General features: G+C 44.1%; 1 protein-coding gene across 2 annotated transcripts in view; it reads right to left on the bottom strand.

Moving 5' to 3' along the window:
• Nucleotides 1-20,050, bottom strand: part of FAM149A (family with sequence similarity 149 member A) — a 137,483-nt gene that overhangs the window by 32,842 nt on the left and 84,591 nt on the right. For both annotated transcript variants that reach the window (XM_040334356.1, XM_040334363.1), the window contains exons 5-7: nt 17,098-17,232; nt 15,518-15,697; nt 849-1,039 (exon numbers count right to left, since the gene is read on the bottom strand). In XM_040334356.1, coding sequence (XP_040190290.1) covers nt 849-1,039; nt 15,518-15,697; nt 17,098-17,232 — 506 coding nt within the window. The remainder of the gene's footprint in view (nt 1-848; nt 1,040-15,517; nt 15,698-17,097; nt 17,233-20,050) is intronic.

The raw sequence follows: 20,050 nt of genomic DNA, 5'->3' as shown, positions 1-20,050 counted from the left end.
GGAAAACTGGAAGCCAGTGGAGGACTGGAAGAGTAGGGTGACTGACACTTAGTGGATGGTAATGTACATGAGGCCCCGTACACACGACCGAGTTTCTCGGCAGAATTCAGCCAGAAACTCGATCGGAGCCGTATTCTGCCGAGAAACCCGGTCGCGTGTACACTTTTGGCCGAGGAAACTGATGAGGATCTCGTCGGGCCAAATAGAGAACATGTTCTCTATTTCCTCGTTAGTCAATGAGGAAACTTGGCTCGCCGAGATCCTCGGCGGCTTCACAAGGAACTCGACGAGCAAAACGATGTGTTTTGCCCGTCGAGTTTCTCGGACGTGTGTACGGGGGCTGAGTCTGACAGCAGCTTTCCTGACAGACTAAAGGCCCGTACACACGATTGGATTTTCAGGCGGGAATTATGAGATGGCAGGGTTTTGTTGGAAAATCTGACCGTTTGTATGCTCCAACGGGCAATTGTTGTTTGATTTTCCGCCAACATTTCCGCATGCTTTAAAATTTTCCGACAACAAAGTTGTGTTGTCGGATTATCCGAACATGTTTACAGAAGTCTTTCGGACAAAAATCCAAAGTACAAACACGCATGCTCAGAAGCAATGCTAACCATAACACATTATCAGAAGTTGCCCAAAGGGTGGCGCTAAAGAGCTTAAAAAACACGTAGCTGGTGTTTGCTGGCCGACAATTCTTTGCCATTTGTATGCAGGACAAGTTTATGGAATAACAAGCATTTACATTTACAAAAGAAAAATGTATTGCTAGTAAAGAATATGCAACTACTTGAATGCCACAGGTTCACTTTAAGGAATATCGTGACCTATATCCCCATTTTCATTACCTGTGCCAAATTCCCATGATTTAATAATGAGCTCTTTCAAGGATTCCATAACCTTTTTCCAGACATCATCAAAAGCTTCTGCAGCTACACTGTCTTTGATGCAGTCATTAGGAGACACAGGAGGAATGCCACGCCTGGACCTCTTCTGGTGTATGTGAGCTTTTTTCTGATCCAGAAGACTCTCATCATCACTAATATCAAAGAAAATGTAAATTTAATCACCAAAATAAAATAAAAAATTATAAAATAGATACATAAGAAGCAAATTCACAACAAACTGTATGTACGATTATTCTACAATGTGTACTGCGAGGGTAGATTCATAATATGAGCTGAGAAAATGCATCCAGTATTGTGAATTTTCATACGTTTTTTTTTTTTTAAGTTGTCATGCACGTTCCTGCAAGCATCTTCTATGTTCTTAGTAATGTCATACTAATCTAATGCTTTCACTCATTTCAGAGCCACTGACACAGACTAGGTATGCAGCTGTGACTTTATTGGCTGGTGATATTTTACACCAACGGCTCAGAAAGTGCTGATCCAAAAACTGCCAAATAATCAGTGGGCCGGATTCAAAGAGATTTGCGCATTATTTACGGAGGCGCAGGGCAACGTTTTTGCCCTGCGCCCCCACAAATTTGCTCCGCTGCCCTTGATTCACGGAGCAGAAGCTCCGTGAATTGCGCGGGCGCGCCGGCAAAATGCCCGGCGCTAGAGCACGCAATTTAAATGATCCCGTAGGGAGCGGGAATCATTTAAATTAGGCATTAGGCATTAGGCATCCGTCGGGAAACTTTCCCGACGTGCATTTGCGGCAAATGACGTCGCAGGGACGTCATTTGCTTCAAAGTGATCGTGAATGGTGTCCTGCGCCATTCACGATTCACTTACGCAAACGACGTAAAATTCTAATTTCGCGACGCGGTGTTAGTATGCAATTTGCATACTATACACTGAGCACAACGTGAACGCCACCTAGCGTCCACCGCAAGAATGCAGCCTAAGATATGCGGGCATAAGAGCCTTATGCCGCACAGATCTTAGGCTGCAGTCGGCGTAACGAGGTTCCTGAATCAGGAGCACTCGTTACGCCGGGGCAAGTAAACAATTGCGCTGTGTAACCTATGGTTACACAGGCGCAATTGCTTCTTGAATCCGGCCCAGTATTTTCAGGAGTTTGGTAGCCTTTGTACTTCTCCCAGTACATGATTTCTATAACTTGACAATTTGAGAAAAGAAAGCCTTTACAATGTGTATTGTTGTCCATATTTTAAATTTTTGTAATTCCCTAAAAAAAAGAAAAGAAACAGGAAATCAGACTGATTGTCATGGTAATAGCTGTAATTGTGATCAGATTTTTCCAGCTATTTAAAACCAGCCCCAAGTTTAACTGATATCATTGACTGTCACTATCTACTTTATTAGCGGATCACATTTTGAAAAAACATTCAGATTTTTATTTGCTTACTGTTGTGAATTTGATTATTGTATTCCATATATAGAATTGTAAATGCTCCCTCTAGTGGTCATCTATATATCAGCGCATGTGATTGCAAATAAGTGCAGTTTGAACTTTATTTTCCTGTTTTAGATCATGAAAATTGTGATTCCCTACTTAAAGAAACCTGTACTGCCATTGCTAACCCGTCATTCTAAATATACTAGTTTGCTGGCTACCATGATGATACCCTGGCTTCAGTACTTTCTAAGTTCATTAATTAGTTCTGTCTTCACTCGGAAATTCCTGATTAGCGTACTTCATTGAGTCCGAAATTAAAGCAAGAGAAAGGCAGGCAACTATGTTTCTTTAAAGTAAAACTGTAATTATGAAATACCTAAAGCTGCAAAATAAACTAACGCAGAGGTGATAGACATGCAGGCAAAGTCTGTAAATGTACTGTAAAAGTATGGCTGCTCCCTTCAACCTGTAAGGCCTCTTTCACACGGAGCGGATCCGTAATTGATCCGATCCGTGTGTGTCCGTCGGCTCAGCGGGGATCCCCGCTGAGCTGTCGGCGGACAGGGCGGTCCCCGCACACAGTGCAGAGACCGCCCTGTCTCTCCTCCGCTCTCCCCTATGGGGAATCGGATGAATATGGACCGTGTGTTCGTATTCATCCGATCCGTTCCGCCGGACAGAAGAAAAATAGGGTTTTCTTCCGTCCGCAAAAGCGGATCTTTGCGGACGCGGATGGTTGCGGACGTTAGCGGATGCATCATCCGCTAACGTCTGCAACCATCCGCGTAAACGGACTTGTAATAAATGGACCGTTCGTCCGTACGTCTGAAAGGGGCCTAAATGTACAAAGTTTCTAAAATATTATGCACCAATATAAATATAATGTATTATTACATAGTTACATAGTTAGTCAGGTTGAAAAAAGACACAAGTCCATCCAGTTCAACCACAAAAAATAAAAAAACAAAATAAAAAACACAGTAAAATCCTATACACCCAACTCCATACCCACAGTTGATCCAGAGGAAGGCAAAAAACCCCAGCAGAGCATGATCCAATTTGCTACAGCAGGGGAAAAAATTCCTTCCTGATCCCCCGAGAGGCAATCGGATTTACCCTGGATCAACTTTACCTACAAATCTTAGTACTCAGTTATATTATGTACATTTAGGAAAGAATCCAGGCCTTTCTTAAAGCAATCTACTGAGCTGGCCAGAACCACCTCTGGAGGGAGTCTGTTCCACATTTTCACAGCTCTTACTGTGAAAAAACCTTTCCGTATTTGGAGGTGAAATCTCTTTTCCTCTAGACGTAAAGAGTGCCCCCTTGTCCTCAGTGTTGACCGTAAAGTGAATAACTCAACACCAAGTTCACTGTATGGACCTCTTATATATTTGTACATGTTGATCATATCCCCCCTTATTATCCTCTTCTCAAGAGTGAATAAATTCAGTTCCTCTAATCTTTCCTCATAGCTGAGCTCCTCCATGCCTCTTATCAGTTTGGTTGCCCTTCTCTGCACTTTCTCCAGTTCTCCGATGTCCTTTTTGAGAACTTGTGCCCAAAACTGAACTGCATATTCCAGATGAGGTCTTACTAATGATTATTAATCACATATGTACCGTATATACTCGAGTATAAGCCGAGTTGTTCAGCAAATGTTTTTGTGCTGAAAATGCCCCCCTCGGCTTATACCCGAGTCACCTTTTTGCGCCTGATCTCCCGGACTTTGGGGACCTGGGCCATAGGTCCCCTGGACCACAAACTTGGCACACATGTAGCCCCACTCTTCCTCTACAAGTGTGTGTTGTCCGGAGGACCTACGGCCAGGGAGCACTGATTTTTCAAACCCGGCACCCCTTCCATAGACTCCCATGTTAAACGGTATTTTCTCCAGTGAATTTGGGGAGCCGGTACCGGCCGGTCATAGGTCCCCTGGAACCAGGACTTGGCACACATGTAGCCCCATTTCTCTTCTACTAGTATACAAAGTTTGTTGGCTGGGGAGCACCAATTTTTCCAAGCCCGGCACCCCTTCCATAGACTCCCATGTTATACGTTAGTCTAGTCATGGACACAGTGAGGCATGGGCACAGTGAGGCATGGACACAGTGAGGCATGCACATGGACACAGTGAGGCATGCAGATGGACACCCTAGGCTTATACTTGAGTCAATAAGTTTTCCCATTTTTTGTGGTAAAATTAGGTGCCTCTGCTTATATTCGGGTCGGCTTATACTCGAGTATATACGGTATCTAGATTTACCTGTAGATTGACTATACTTTCCCTTTAAAGCCCAACTGAAGCCTAATGGGTGGGGTGGGGGTCCAAAAAAAGATAACAATTAGACAACACATAGGCATTAAGGTGTAAACAGACACCCAGCTTCTTGTTTGCTCTGCATAAACTGAGTGTACAGAGACCTATCATCCGCCCCCTCTGCTCTGATCAGCAGGGGATCTGCGAGTAGAGAATGCATTTAGAATGTGTTAATATTAGAGTTAAAAATGCTTTGCTTACTTTAAATCATATTTTTTAAGTGACTTTCAAATTTTTTTAACTCATATTTTTGTTAATGTATTTATAGCTGAAGTCTGCATAGATATACGGGGCACCGATTATTGCAGCTCTGAGGTAATTAATGCATCATTAATTAAATCTTTTCAATTGCAAGCATTATAAATACCTGAATTTGACCTGGCGTCAGCCTTTGAAGTCCCTGTACAGCAAGGCTGGAGTATGAGAAGAAGAAGCCGCAAAATGAGCGGTTTATGTGCTGACAAGATCATGCTAATAGAAAGACAAAGCAATGTGACTAGCTCGTGATTAGCTCATGACTGTACTACTTTTCCTTTCACTGTCCAGTAACACACGGGCAGTTCCAAGGTGACCAAAGCTTAGAAAAGTAGGGATTGAATGATGCTGGCCATGAGGAAGAAATCTCTGGAATAAAGAGTATATTGCAACAAAATCTAATTATTTTTTATTCTATCCTTAACCACTTTCTGCCAAGGCAACTTAGGCCTAGTACACACGAGAGGATTTATCCGCGGAAACGGTCCGGAGGTCCGTTTCCGCGGATAAATCCTTTGGCGGATTTTGATCTCATGGTTGTACTAACCATGAGATCAAAATCCCAGCGGAATTCCGTCCGCGGTGACGTGTCGCGCCGTCGCCGCGATGATGACGCGGCGACGTGCGCGACGCTGTGATATAAGGACTTCCACGCATGCGTCGAATCATTACGACGCATGCGAGGGATGGATTCGGACGGATTGATCCGGTGAGTCTGTACAGACCAGCGGATCAATCCGTTGGACTGGATTCCAGCGGATAGATTTCTTAGCATGTTAAGAAATTTTGATCTGCTGGAAATCCATCCCCGGGGGAAAAAATCAGCGGAAAAATATCCGCTGGATCGTACACACCAGGGGATCTATCCGCTGAAAGCGGTCCGCGGATCAATTCCAGCGGATCGATCCTCTCGTGTGTACGGGGCCTTAGACATTTTTCACATGCAGTATATGTAAAATCAGCATTTTTTTGCTTGCAAATTACTCAGGACTGCAAAAAAAAATTATATAATTTCTGAAAGCAGAGGCCCAAACAAACAGAGGTGTTTGTTGTAATTGACACCAAACATGCCAAGTTTTAAAATTCCCCAAGCCTGTGAAATGGCAACAAATTACAGAGCCTAAAAATCGCCATAGGCGACACTTTAAAAACCTGTGCGGGCTCTACTTTCGCATTTGCACATGAGCATGGGAGGGCGGGGGCTACTTTAAAATGTTATTATTAACTTTACTTAAAGGGGAGTTCCAGCCAATATTTATGTTTATTAAAAGTCAGCAGCTACAAAAAGTGTAGCTGCTGGCTTTTAATAAACAGACACTTACCTGCTCCAGCGTTCCAGCGACGCGCCGGCCGGGGCTCCGCTCCTCTCCCCCCCTCCCCGGCCGGCGTCTTCATTGTCACTGTGGGCACCCGGCCGTGACAGCTTTCGGCTTCACGGCCGGGCACCCACTGCGCATGCGCGGCGCTGCGCTGTTTGATTGGACAGGCGATCGCCTAGGACCTGTCACGTGTCCTAGGCGATCTCCTACAGGGAGGGGCTGCCAAAAGGCAATTAAGCTTAATCGCCTTTGCAGCCCCTCGGCGGAAGGAGGTAGTGGGACAGGAAGTCCCCTTCTCCTGAAGCCCCCACTCCCCCCCCAAAAAAATTACATGCCAAATGTGGCATGTAAGGGGGTGAGGAGTGAGATAAGCGGAAGTTCCATTTTTGGGTGGAACTCCGCTTTAAATTCCCTTTTTTTCTTTACCCTTTTTATATATACATATAAAAAAATACTTTCAGCTAGGCCTCATGTACACTGCTGCTGGTAAATGGACGTTTAGGAGCAGTTGGGCATTTTTTTCAACTGTTCCAGAACTCTCCTCTATGTTATCCGTTTTCAGACACTGGTTTCTAGCTGTCAAGTTAAATCGTTCAGGAGAGGTTCAACAACGTCCCGTGTACATGAAGCTTTAATTGCCCCTACTAAATAATTAGATTCAACTAAATTGCTACCACAACAACATCCCTTGTGATAGCTGGAGTAGTGACAGGTACTCTTTATGGAGAGATCAGGGGTCTATAAGATTTTGGTATAACCGCTTTCCCCTGAGGACGCACAGATACGTCTTAAGGGCTGGAAGTGGTTATTAGGCTTTTTTTTTTCTTACATCTTGTTATTTCTGTCTGGAGTTCTGTTTTAACATATAGATTTGTGGATTTATCACTAGAGGGAACTGCAACACATGTAGCCTTAATGGGCTCTCCTGCTTAGTAGCTATTAAAGTAGATTTCCAGCCTAATAGTTATTAAAATGTTCATTCCCCCCTCCTGCTACCTATTCTGCCTAACCCGTGTAAAAAAATATGTGTGAACTTATCTAATTTTCAAGCCCTGTGCACAGGGCCCAGATTCTCGTCAGGAAAAAAACGTTGTTTTCCCTGACGAGATTCTTGGCAAGAATCTCTTGCCGGCCGAGGTGTACAGACACTCCATTCAAAAGAACCACCGTTCTTTTGAATGGCACGAACGCGGTGACATCATCGACCACGACGAGTATGCACTCGTCACATTCAATGCCGTCGCCGCCATCTTGCTTCACCCTACCTATGCCTTGGAAGCTACCGCAAATGCGTCAAAGTAATTTCGAGCATGCGCGGGTTTCCATGGACAGGTAAGTATACACACGCTCAGGTTTCTCGGCAGGAAAACACTGTCGAGAATCTCACAATGGGAAAATAGAGAGCAGGTTCTCTATTTTTCTCGTCCAGATTCTGGGCAGTTTTCTTGACGAGAAATCTCAAGGCCTCTTACTGTAACGCCGTCAGCGTTACTCCTTCCACATGGAGCGCAGACTTGTCACTTATGACAGTTGCGCTCCATTCAGATACACGTCCGCGTCACTTCCGGTGCGCGGACGTCTGCGCTCCACGTTGGAACGCGGAAGTGCGTTCCAACGTGCGGCGCTCAGCTCAGCCACTGCCCGGGCTATTTAAACTCCCGGGAATGGCGGCAGGGTGTTCGGATATTCCTGTTGGACCCTGCCGCCACCTGGGAACCCAGAACCAGCTACAGAGTCCCTGTAGCACCTCTCTTCACAGCGCACCTGTTCAGAGACCCAAGACATCACTAGCTTCTGCTGGAGATTCACCACCATTGCTCACTACAGGCTAGATACCACCACCACCTGTGCGGACTTTCCTGGTACAAACCACCTCCTAAACCGCAAGTATATCTAAACCACATTACTGCTGTATAAGGTACCATCAACTCCTGTGCAGACATTCCTGGTACAAACCACCTCCTAAACCGCAAGTATATCTAAACCACATTACTGCTGTATAAGGTACCATCAACCCCTGTGCGGACATTCCTGGTACAGACCACCTCCTAAACCACAAGTATTTGTAATACCAGCTTGTTGCTAATAGTGATTGTTAGTATATGCCTGAACTATATCCTAGACTCTATACTCATTACTATATACTAGCACCAGATACAGCAGAGTACTTCATACTATTCATATGTGAGTGGTGAGATACTACAATACCAGTAATTTCTACTACCTTTATTTGATGCAAATACCTAAATTAGATTTACGATTATAGTATCTGGGTTGTGTCTATCAATTAAGCTTTAGAGGAATTAAGCTACTACTTTTATGTGTTACCTTCATTAGAGGATATGATGATAATACCCCAAACTCTTATTGTTCTGTGAGAGTGAAGTGGTGGTTGATTTCTGATAAGCCTCTACACCTGCGGTCTAAACATTAAGTAGAGTCTTATCATTTTCAGGGTCATAACATAATATCCGAACCCAAAAAGAGAAAGGATATATTTACATATATCTTTAAAATGGATCCAGCTGACCTTGCAAATCATTTAGTTGCACTCTCTCAAAGAGTTGATAATCTTACTAACAACATGAATGAGTTACGTATGCAGAATGATGCTTTAAGAGATCAAAATTTGGCACAAGCCAGGCAAAGACCTGAACCAAAGGCCTGTTCACCGGAACCATTTTTTGGAGATAGAAAAAATTACAGACAATTTATTAGTTCATGTCGACTGATGTTTGAACTACAGCCACGTACTTATCATTCTGATAGGATAAAGATCCTTACATTAATTTCTTTTCTTAGAGGTGAGCCCAGGGTATGGGCTGACACCTATGTGGAAGAACACGGAGATCTCTTAGGAGATTTTGACACATTTCTTGATGAGATGTCTTTGTTATACGAAGATCCCAACAAACAGTTAACAGCTGAGAATTTAATCAGGAGTCTTAGACAGGGAAGGCGTCCTGTTGAAGATTTTATTTCAGAATTCAAATGTTGGTGCAGAGAAACTCAATGGTCTGATATTTCTCTCAGAAACCAGTTCCGTTTGGGTTTATCTGAAGCTATGAAGGATGAGTTAGCTCGTGTTGACCTACCCACTACTTTGGAAGATCTTATGCACCTCTCAGTCACTATTGATCGTCGCCTTCGCGAAAGAAAGACCGAACGTGCCACTACCTATTCTGTCACTCCCTTCAGGAGATCTAGATCACCTCCCAAAGATTCTCCAATGGATCTTAGTGTTATTAAAGGACCTTTAACCTCTGCAGAGAAACAGCGTCGCAGAGCTAACAATCTTTGCCTATATTGTTCTGCTCCTGACCACATCGTTTCCACCTGCCCTCTTCTCAAGAAGAATTCAGAAGGTAATTTCTCCCACATTAATAAATTAAATTCACCCGGAACCATATCTAATCATTATATTTTTGTTCCTCTCACCCTACAGTGGGATCAAGGAAAGATTTCCATTGAAGCAATGGTCGACAGCGGGGCATGTGGCAACTTCATTGACTCAAATGTTGTAAAAGCAAATAAAATTCCCAGTGTGTTAAAGCAGATTCCAGTGTCACTCACATTTATTGATGGATCTAACTCTTCTTTCGGTCCAGTTACATCTCAGACAGTTCCTTTAATAGTTTCTTGTGCCAATGGCCACACAGAGACTCTCAATTTTGATATTATTTCATCTCCAGTTTTCCCTATAGTTTTAGGTTTACCATGGTTGCATCTTCATCAGCCTACTATTCTTTGGCCCACAAGATCTCTTTCTTTACAGTCTACTTACTGTACAGAATTTTGTCATCCTCCATGTATCATCTCCTTCTCAGAGATTCATCCTACTAATTTACCAGATTACTTACAAGATTTTGCTGATGTGTTCAGTAAGACTAACGCGGAGAAACTCCCTCCACATAGGATTTATGATTGTCCTATTGACTTAATTCCTGACAGTCCTATCCCTACCGCTCGGATCTACCCCCTTTCACAACCAGAGCTTATACACCTAAAAGTTTACTTGGATGAGAACCTTAAAAAAGGATTTATAAGGCCCTCCACTTCTTCTGCCAGTGCAGCTCTATTTTTTGTAAAAAATAAGGATGGATCACTTCGACCGATAATAGATTATCGATCCCTCAATAACATCACAGTAAAGAATAGATATCCATTACCACTCATTCCAGAGCTTATTGAAAGGTTACAAACAGCTAAGATCTACACAAAGCTAGACCTCAGAGGTGCTTATAATCTCATAAGGATTCGCTCTGGAGATGAGTGGAAAACTGCTTTTAAAACTCGATACGGGCTTTTCGAGTATTGTGTAATGCCTTTCGGCTTATGTAATGCCCCAGCAACTTTTCAGTGGTTTATTAACGATATTTTTCATGATCTGCTTGACATTTGTGTTGTTATCTACTTAGATGACATATTAATTTATTCTGATACTCTCGAGGAACATCACAAACATGTGCGTTGGATTCTGGAGAGACTCAGAATTCACTCTCTATATGCAAAACTTGAGAAGTGCGTCTTCAGTCAGACTACTATCTCCTTTCTTGGTTATCAAATCACTCCAGATGGAGTTCAGATGGACCATACTAAAGTGGATTGCATTTTGTCTTGGCCTTCTCCCCAGTCCAGAAAGGCCCTTCAGAGATTCCTTGGATTTTCTAATTATTATAGAAAATTCATTAAAAATTTCTCATCAATTGTGAGACCACTTACTAGTCTAACCAGTTCTAAGATACCTTTCATTTGGTCCAAGGAAGCACAGAAATCCTTTGAAACACTTAAGCTTAGTTACTCTTCAGCTCCCATTCTCCAACTTCCCAATCCAATGTTTCATTTTACGTTGGAAGTTGATGCTTCACATTTTGCCTTGGGTGCTGTACTTTCCCAACGACCCACATTATCACACCCACTACATCCTGTCGCCTTTTATTCCAGAACTCTATCACCAGCTGAAAAGAACTATCCGATTGGAGAAAAGGAACTGTTAGCAATAAAGGACGCTCTCGCAAACTGGAGACACCTTCTGGAGGGTTCTACACACCCTATCACTATCCTCACTGACCATCGTAATTTACAGCATCTCAAAACTTGTAAAACTCTTTCTGCCCGTCAAGTCAGATGGAGTTTATTTTTTGATCGTTTTGATTTTGTCATCTCATACCTCCCTGGTACTCAAAATATCAAAGCAGATTCTCTATCTCGTATGAATGAAGATCAATCCATGGACATTCCACCACTTTCCATTATTCCTTCCAACCGAATTATTGCAACAACTTTGACATTCGATAAATTGCTCATTCAAACTCTTTCTAAAGATAAATCTCAACTCCCTAAAGGTCTACAACAGCAGTCTAATGGACTATTTACTTTCAATGACAAGATTTACGTTCCACCAAGTTTACAACTCACACTATTAAAACAACTCCACGATGCCCCACTTGCAGGTCATCCTGGTATTAGTAAAACCATTCTTTTACTGAACAGAAGTTATTGGTGGCCCCATATGACAAAGACTGTTCATGACTATGTGAGTTCTTGCCACACTTGTGCAATCAACAAACATTCGAGGAAACCACCCTATGGGTTATTAACCTCCATCCCAATACCTGACAGACCTTGGGATGTTATATCCATGGATTTCATAGTAGACCTTCCTAGATCAAATGGATTTAACACCATCATGGTCACTGTTGACATATTAACCAAGATGGCCCATTTTGTACCTTTGAAAAAGTTACCTACTTCTCAAGAAACAGCAAGGGCTTTTGTATCTAATATTCTTAAATTGCATGGCCTTCCATCCCAAATCATTTCGGATCGTGGGTCACAGTTTATTTCCAAGTTTTGGAGAGCCCTTTGCCAAACCTTACAAATAGATCATCGTAGATCTACTGCTTATCATCCCCAAACAAATGGGCAAACGGAACGTGTTAACCAAACTCTTGAGCAATATTTGCGCTGTTATTGCACCCATCTTCAAGATGACTGGGTTGACTTACTTCCACATGCAGAGTTTGCATATAACAATGCTTCCAATTCATCTTCTCAGTTTTCACCCTTTTACGCAAATTATGGGTTTCATCCTAATAGTTTACCTTCTACTTTTTCTCCAAGTAATGTTCCGGCTGTTGAGAATTTCTTATCAACCATAAAAAACACTCTAAACACTCTTCGTTCTAATCTAAAGACTGCTCAAATTAGACAAAAGAAATATTACGACTCTCATAGAACAATATCACCTCCATACAAGATTGGAGATTTGGTATGGTTATCCACTCGGAATTTACGACTTAATATTCCTTCAAAGAAACTTGGTCGTCAATATACAGGACCTTTCTCAATTTCTCATGTAATAAATAAAAATGCTGTTAGATTACTTCTACCTCCAGATTGGAAGATTCATCCATCTTTTCATGTTTCACTAATCAAGCCTTATAAATCTAACCCCTTTCCAAATAGAGATCCACAACCTCCTCCTCCAATTCAAGTTTTTGGTGAAACTGAATATCAGGTAGAGAAGATTCTTGATTCTAGGAAAAGAGGATCCTCTATTCAATATTTGATTCGTTGGAAAGGCTATTCTCCCACAGATGATTCCTGGGAATGTTCTTCAAATATTCATGCTCCTCGGCTCATTAAGCAGTTTCATCATAAATATCCTGATAAACCATGTCTCACTGGGCGCTCCGGAGGTGCCCCCTTGAGGAGGGGGGTATGTAACGCCGTCAGCGTTACTCCTTCCACATGGAGCGCAGACTTGTCACTTATGACAGTTGCGCTCCATTCAGATACACGTCCGCGTCACTTCCGGTGCGCGGACGTCTGCGCTCCACGTTGGAACGCGGAAGTGCGTTCCAACGTGCGGCGCTCAGCTCAGCCACTGCCCGGGCTATTTAAACTCCCGGGAATGGCGGCAGGGTGTTCGGATATTCCTGTTGGACCCTGCCGCCACCTGGGAACCCAGAACCAGCTACAGAGTCCCTGTAGCACCTCTCTTCACAGCGCACCTGTTCAGAGACCCAAGACATCACTAGCTTCTGCTGGAGATTCACCACCATTGCTCACTACAGGCTAGATACCACCACCACCTGTGCGGACTTTCCTGGTACAAACCACCTCCTAAACCGCAAGTATATCTAAACCACATTACTGCTGTATAAGGTACCATCAACTCCTGTGCAGACATTCCTGGTACAAACCACCTCCTAAACCGCAAGTATATCTAAACCACATTACTGCTGTATAAGGTACCATCAACCCCTGTGCGGACATTCCTGGTACAGACCACCTCCTAAACCACAAGTATTTGTAATACCAGCTTGTTGCTAATAGTGATTGTTAGTATATGCCTGAACTATATCCTAGACTCTATACTCATTACTATATACTAGCACCAGATACAGCAGAGTACTTCATACTATTCATATGTGAGTGGTGAGATACTACAATACCAGTAATTTCTACTACCTTTATTTGATGCAAATACCTAAATTAGATTTACGATTATAGTATCTGGGTTGTGTCTATCAATTAAGCTTTAGAGGAATTAAGCTACTACTTTTATGTGTTACCTTCATTAGAGGATATGATGATAATACCCCAAACTCTTATTGTTCTGTGAGAGTGAAGTGGTGGTTGATTTCTGATAAGCCTCTACACCTGCGGTCTAAACATTAAGTAGAGTCTTATCATTTTCAGGGTCATAACACTTACACACCTATAGGTATACTCGGCAAGAAAGCTCTGCCAGCAGTTTTCTTGCTGTTTCTTGCTGAGAAAACCGTGCGTGTGGACGAGGCTTTAGTCTGCTTTGATCTTGTCAAATGATCCCTTGCGTCAGTGAGTGGCAGCTGTAGGGGAGAGAAGGGAGCGATCAACAGCGGTTGGCCCAGCCATTTTTGGCGCTATCTCCTCTCCCCTGAAGCCTCACTCACTGAAAAAGAGGAGACAGAGCTGTGGATTACGTGACCTAGATTAGAGAGAACTAAAAATAGGTATACACATAAAAAAATGTTTTACAGGTTAAGCAGGATAGGTAGCAGGAGGGGAGACAGGTTATTTTTAAGCTCTGTTAGACCCCTTTTACACTGGGGCATTTTTTCAGGCGCTGTTGGGCTACAAATAGTGCCTGTAGGGTGCCTGAAAAACAGCTCCCCTGCAGTTCCAGTGTGAAAGCCTGAGTGCTTTTACACTGGGGCACTGTGCTGGCAGGACGCTAAAAAAAGTACTGCAAGCAGCATATTTGGGGCGGTAAAGCAGCGGCGTATACACCGATCCTCCACTGCTCTGGGCCACCGCTGCCGAAGTGCCTGCAAAGCGCTTCAGCAGTTTTGCTACACTCGCACATTTAACCCTTTATTCGGCCGCTAGCAGGGTTAAAAGCGCCCCACTAGCGGTCGAATAGCGCCTATAAAATTACAGTTATGCACCGCTAAAACTAGCAGCGTTTTACCATCAAAACCCACCCGCCCCAGTGTGAAAGCAGCCTTAGGCCCCGTACACACGACCAAACATGTATGCTGAAACTGGTCCGCGGGCCAGTTTCAGCATACATGTTCGGTCGTGTGTAGGCGCGAGCGGGCCGAATTCCAGCAAACATTTGCCCGCCGGGCCTTTTCCCAGCAGACAAATATTCCTGGACGTGTTTTAAAACCGTCCGCTGGAATGCTGCCCGCTCGGACATGTACGGTCGTCAGTACAGACCTACCGTACATGTCCGAGCGCCCGTCGTCCCTCGCATGCGTCGAATGACTTTGACGCATGCGTGGAAGCCTTTAAATGGCAGGCACGCCCACGTCGCCGCGTCATCGCCGCGTCATCGTCGCGGCGACGACGCGGACACGCCCCGCGTATTGTTTACGCGCGGACTTCTGTACGATGGTTAGTACAACCATCGTACAGAAGCCCTCTGGCAGGCATGTACGATGAAAACGGTCCGACGGACCGGTTTCATCGTACATGTTTGCTCGTGTGTACCGGGCCTTAGTGTTAAGCCTGGTACACGCTATAAGTTTTTTTCCCCTCAACCCTGTGGGATGAACAAAAAAAACTGTCAGCTCCAATCTTACGTTAGTATAGAGATCTCCCCTGCTGAGCTGTTGTGTTCTGACAGGGACGCCCCCGACAAACTCCCCCCCCCCCCTCGCCAGAACACTCCAATCAACACTTTCAGCCATTTGATTTATTAAATATAGTCACAATTTCTTTAAGTCAAGTAAGCAGCTGGTAGCTATACTTAATTTCCATTTTAATGATTCTATTTGTAAATGTATACTACTACTATACAACAAAATGTTCTATTTACTGTTCTCTGCTGTCATATGCAAGGTATTCTTCAACAGTGCCATCTGCATCATAGATCTCTTCCTCCAGAAAGGAGTACGTTGATGATATAAAGTCCAGAGAACCTGAGCTGGATATGGACTCCTCAGTCCTTTGTAATGGAGAAGCTGAAGGGACCAGCCTCGACCCAGACACACAAAGTCTAAAAAAAAACAAATAAGAAACGGTAAGTATAAAGTGTTAGCTGTGCCACTATGTTTTCTACAGCACTTTGTACTGGTAGTCCGTGAATGTTTATCACCCTGGATAAGAGTTGTATCTCATGTGCTGCGAGAGGGCCGCATTCTCCTGGAAGAACTTAAAGTGATTGTAAAGTTTTTTTTTTTAAATAACAAACATGTTATATGTACCTGCTCTGTGAAAGGGTTTTGCAGAGAGTGGCCCCGATTCTCCTTTTCTGGGTTCCCCCGGTGGCACTCCTGGCTCCTCTTCCTCATCGAGTGCCCCCTATGGAGAGTGGCATTCTATGGGGGCACTTGTGCGGGCGCGCTCCTGAGTCATGCTGCTGCGTCTATTGATGCAGACTAGACACAGACAGCAGGACTTAGCCCCACCCCTCGCTCCTGCGTCACTGGATTTGATTGACAGCAGCAGGAGCCAATGAATGAAAATTAATAAAAAAATGTTCATTGTTCTGGTGGCTGCCATGTTCATTGAAATCTTCATTCCACTGAACACCTCCATCCCCCCCTCCCCCCAAGTCCAGCTGTGGTCTTCTGATGTTGTGGGAGTTAATACAAGCCACTGGAACAGTTAAAGGCACTAATTAACAGTGCTTCTTTTCTGCCCTTTCTGCCTGTCTGCTCCATTAAAGAAAGCTGATTTTTCAGTCTTCATTTCATACAGCACTTTTCATTGAGGTGAGAGTACAGCTTTTAGGAATGGAACAGAGCGGGTCGAAAGGTTGAGAATAGTGAGCACTTTTGACAAGCAGCTCCATTAATCCCTGCAGCTGTGCGGGTATTACGGGACAGCAGAGGAATGAAGTTTTTAGCTAATATAACAGTCATCAGAACAATGGACACCTTTCACGCATTCTAAATGCCGTAAAAAAAAAAGGATATCACTTAGGGCACTTTCACACTAATCCGCTGCAAAAATGCTAATTTTTGGAGTGGTTTTTAAAGAACATGTGACTCAAGAACTGCATTGCGGGCACATTTTGCCTCGGCTTTACTGCATTTTCTATGACTTTCAATGGGAAGGTGCATTTTTGGCGCAATTCTTTTAGTTCCCCAAACATGCTCTAAACATGCTTAAAATGTAGAGTAAGGGATGGTTATAACCCCTGCCAGGTCTTAAAAAATAGACACACTGTAGTCAAAAGTAAACCTGAAAGAACAGTAAACCTAAAAAACTATTTAATCAGTGATTAGTGTTACCTGTTCCTAGCCCAAATTGTCTCCTTGTTTCTTTGCTCTCCTAAGCTAGTTCAAAATTGTTTACAAAACGTTTTGTATCATTCATACAAAATTAAAAAAATCTCAAATGTTCTGCCAGGACTGCCTATTAATATTCAATTATGAGAATAAATCATCTTACTGTCCCAAGGATCCAATATCTTCAGTGGTACTTATGTAACCAGTACTGGAACCTGTTGTGGAGGGTTTTGAAGTTTTACTCTGAATATGTTGAAAGCCTTCATCCTTAGGAAAAATTTGTTGTTTTCCTAATATCCTTAAAAACAAAACAAACACAGGAATTAAAGTTAGGTTAATTAGATTAAATACAGAATTATCCAATAAAATGAAAGGCAAGTGCAAAGTGCAACAAACCTTACCAACCAATCAAGTATGTTTGGCTGCTTTACTTAAATAGACCCAATATCTGTAATATAGCTGTATTGAAAATATTCCACTGTCACAAATGTTGAGTTGTCAAATTTGTGAAACTGCATATCTATGAGGGTTTGGAATGTGTGTATTGGATATAAGTGTATATTTAGAAGGATGTCAGGAACGTCTATCACTCCTGCTCCTCATTCCAGCATCCTGGGTTTGGCTATGGCATTCTCCTTGTCTGTCTGCCCACCTGCAAGGTTATTAATGTGGTCAATCTCTGGGTGGAGACCAAACCTGATTTAAGCAAGTCAAGTCTACAGTGTCATTCTTGTGACCTTGCATTTGCAACACGTTTTCCAATCTGTTTGTCTGCTCTGCGGATTGGATTTCCCTGTGTTTGAATATCAACTATTCTCTGAACTCTGCCTGCCTTTTAGCTGGACTGTCATTGAATCACTCTGCCTGCCTGCATACAGCAAGCACCTGTTTGTTTTGCTCAGTTCACGCATGCCCTGGCATTGTAGCCAGGCACTATAGCATTGTATACAGTTGCAAGAGAAAGTATGTGAAACCTTTTGGAATGATATGTATTTCTGCACAAATTGGTCATAAAATGTGATCTGATCTTCATCTAAGTCACAACAATAGACAATCACAGTCTGCTTAAACTAATAACACACAAATAATTACATGTTACCATGTTTTTATTGAACAACCCTAGACTAATGACATCTCCAAGAGCTAATTGGAGTGAGGTGTCAGCCAACTGGAGTCCAATCAATGAGATGAGATTGGAGGTGTTGGTTACAGCTGCCCTATAAAAAACACACACCAGTTCTGAGTTTGCTTTTGACAAGAAGCATTGCCTGATGTGAATGATGCTTCGCACAAAAGAGCTCTCAGAAGACCTACGATTAAGAATTGTTGACTTGCATAAAGCTGGAACGGGTTATAAAAGTATCTCCAAAAGCCTTGCTGTTCATCAGTCCACAGTAAGACAAATTGTCTATAAATAGAGAAATTTCAGCACTGCTGCTACTCTCTCTAGGAGTGGCCGTCCTGTAAAGATGACTGCAAGAGCACAGCGCAGACTGCTCAATTAGGTGAAGAAGAATCCTCGAGTGTCAGCTAAAGACTTACAAAAGTCTCTGGCGGGGGGGCGTGTCCGGCCGGAGAGAAAGATGGACGCCTAAGCCTTCAGCTCGTCAGCCAGGGGAAACGAGAAAGCGACGCAGGCCGCCACCGCGACTCCATCCTCGCTCCGGTGACTAGGGGGAACAAAATTAGCACGTCCAGGAAACGTCTCACAGGCCCCAAAAACTCACAGAATTCGCCTACAAGCCGGCGGAGGGGTCCGGAGCCTCCCAAGATGGCGCCGACCAGGCCGCGCAGCGCGGCTCCTACACGGATCTCCCGGACGAGGGCCCAGAGAATCCGCAAACCGCAAGTACCCCAGCACAGCTCCCCGATCATCCAGGCGGGGACCCGCTAACTACCAGTCCGGCGAAAGCCAAGAGGAGACTGGACACGCCGCCGCAGCGGACGCTGCGGCCGCAAATTGAGGCCCCGGCTTTCGGCCCACTCCTCTCCAGTCAGGCCCTGCACTCCTCCGTGGCCTCCTTCCCCACGTCTGGGCAGCCGGTCATGGACACGACCCTTAAGGACATGCTGCTGTCCCTACAGACCTCACTTATGTCTGACCTCTCCACACTGTTTGCCAAAATCACCTCAGACATACATGTGCTAGATAATAGGGTGGATGCTGTGGAGAGAGGCCTTACTGAATGTTCATCCACAGTTAATGAGGTCATTGATTGCTATGATGACATAAAAGATGAACAGTCCTGGATGCGCGCCAAGCTGGCCGATCTGGAAGACAGGTCCCGCCGAAATAATGTTAAACTACGAGGCGTATCTGAAAATATCTCCCCTGCGGACCTTCCCCGCTACGCCACGGAACTGATACGCCTAATCCTACCTGGGGCACCCCCCCAGGAAGTGATCATAGACAGGATCCATAGAATAGCCAAGCCTTCTCACCTGGCAGCTTCAGTCCCTAGGGACGTCCTGATGAGGATCCATTTCTACCACATTAAAGAGAACCTGATGATGGGAGTCAAAGCCAAATCGCCTCTTCCTGACCCGTTTGCCGGAATCCAGTTCTACCCAGATCTTTCTAAGTACACCCTCCAACTACGCAGACAACTAAGTTCGATCACCAAGGGCCTCTTGAATCACAAAGTGCAATATAAGTGGCGCTATCCGGCCACCCTCCTCGTTACGAGAAACGGCCAGACCCACACGATCAAAGATCTAGACAAGGGCCTGCATCTCCTCCACACCTGGGGAATCCTTACGGAACCCCCTCACTCAGCCCCGCTTGAGAAGAGAGTACTGGCTCCTCGCAGAAGTCTGGAACCCTACCGCACCTGAAAGAGGCTTCTATTCATGATGAGTGCGGCCAAACAACGTTCCAAAAGTTCCCCTGGGCCCTGACGTATGTCATCCCTGTTTCTTTGCTCTCCCGCGATACTGACTGTTCAGTTTCCCCCACTTGGAGGCCACCGTGGTGTTTGCCACCCCCTCCACATATTGTTTATTTTACTAGTGCATTTTTCTTTTTTTTGCTTTTTGTTTTGTTGTTGCTGCAGCTATACCTGACGTGTTGCTCTATTTACAGCTCTTTGTGCACTCGCCCCTGGGCTTCTGGACTG

The sequence above is a fragment of the Rana temporaria genome, chromosome 1 (assembly GCF_905171775.1).
Source record: "Rana temporaria chromosome 1, aRanTem1.1, whole genome shotgun sequence".
Classification (NCBI taxonomy): domain Eukaryota; kingdom Metazoa; phylum Chordata; class Amphibia; order Anura; family Ranidae; genus Rana; species Rana temporaria.
The sequence above is the reverse complement of the archived record's forward strand: the minus strand, read 5'-3'. Positions and strand labels throughout refer to the sequence as shown.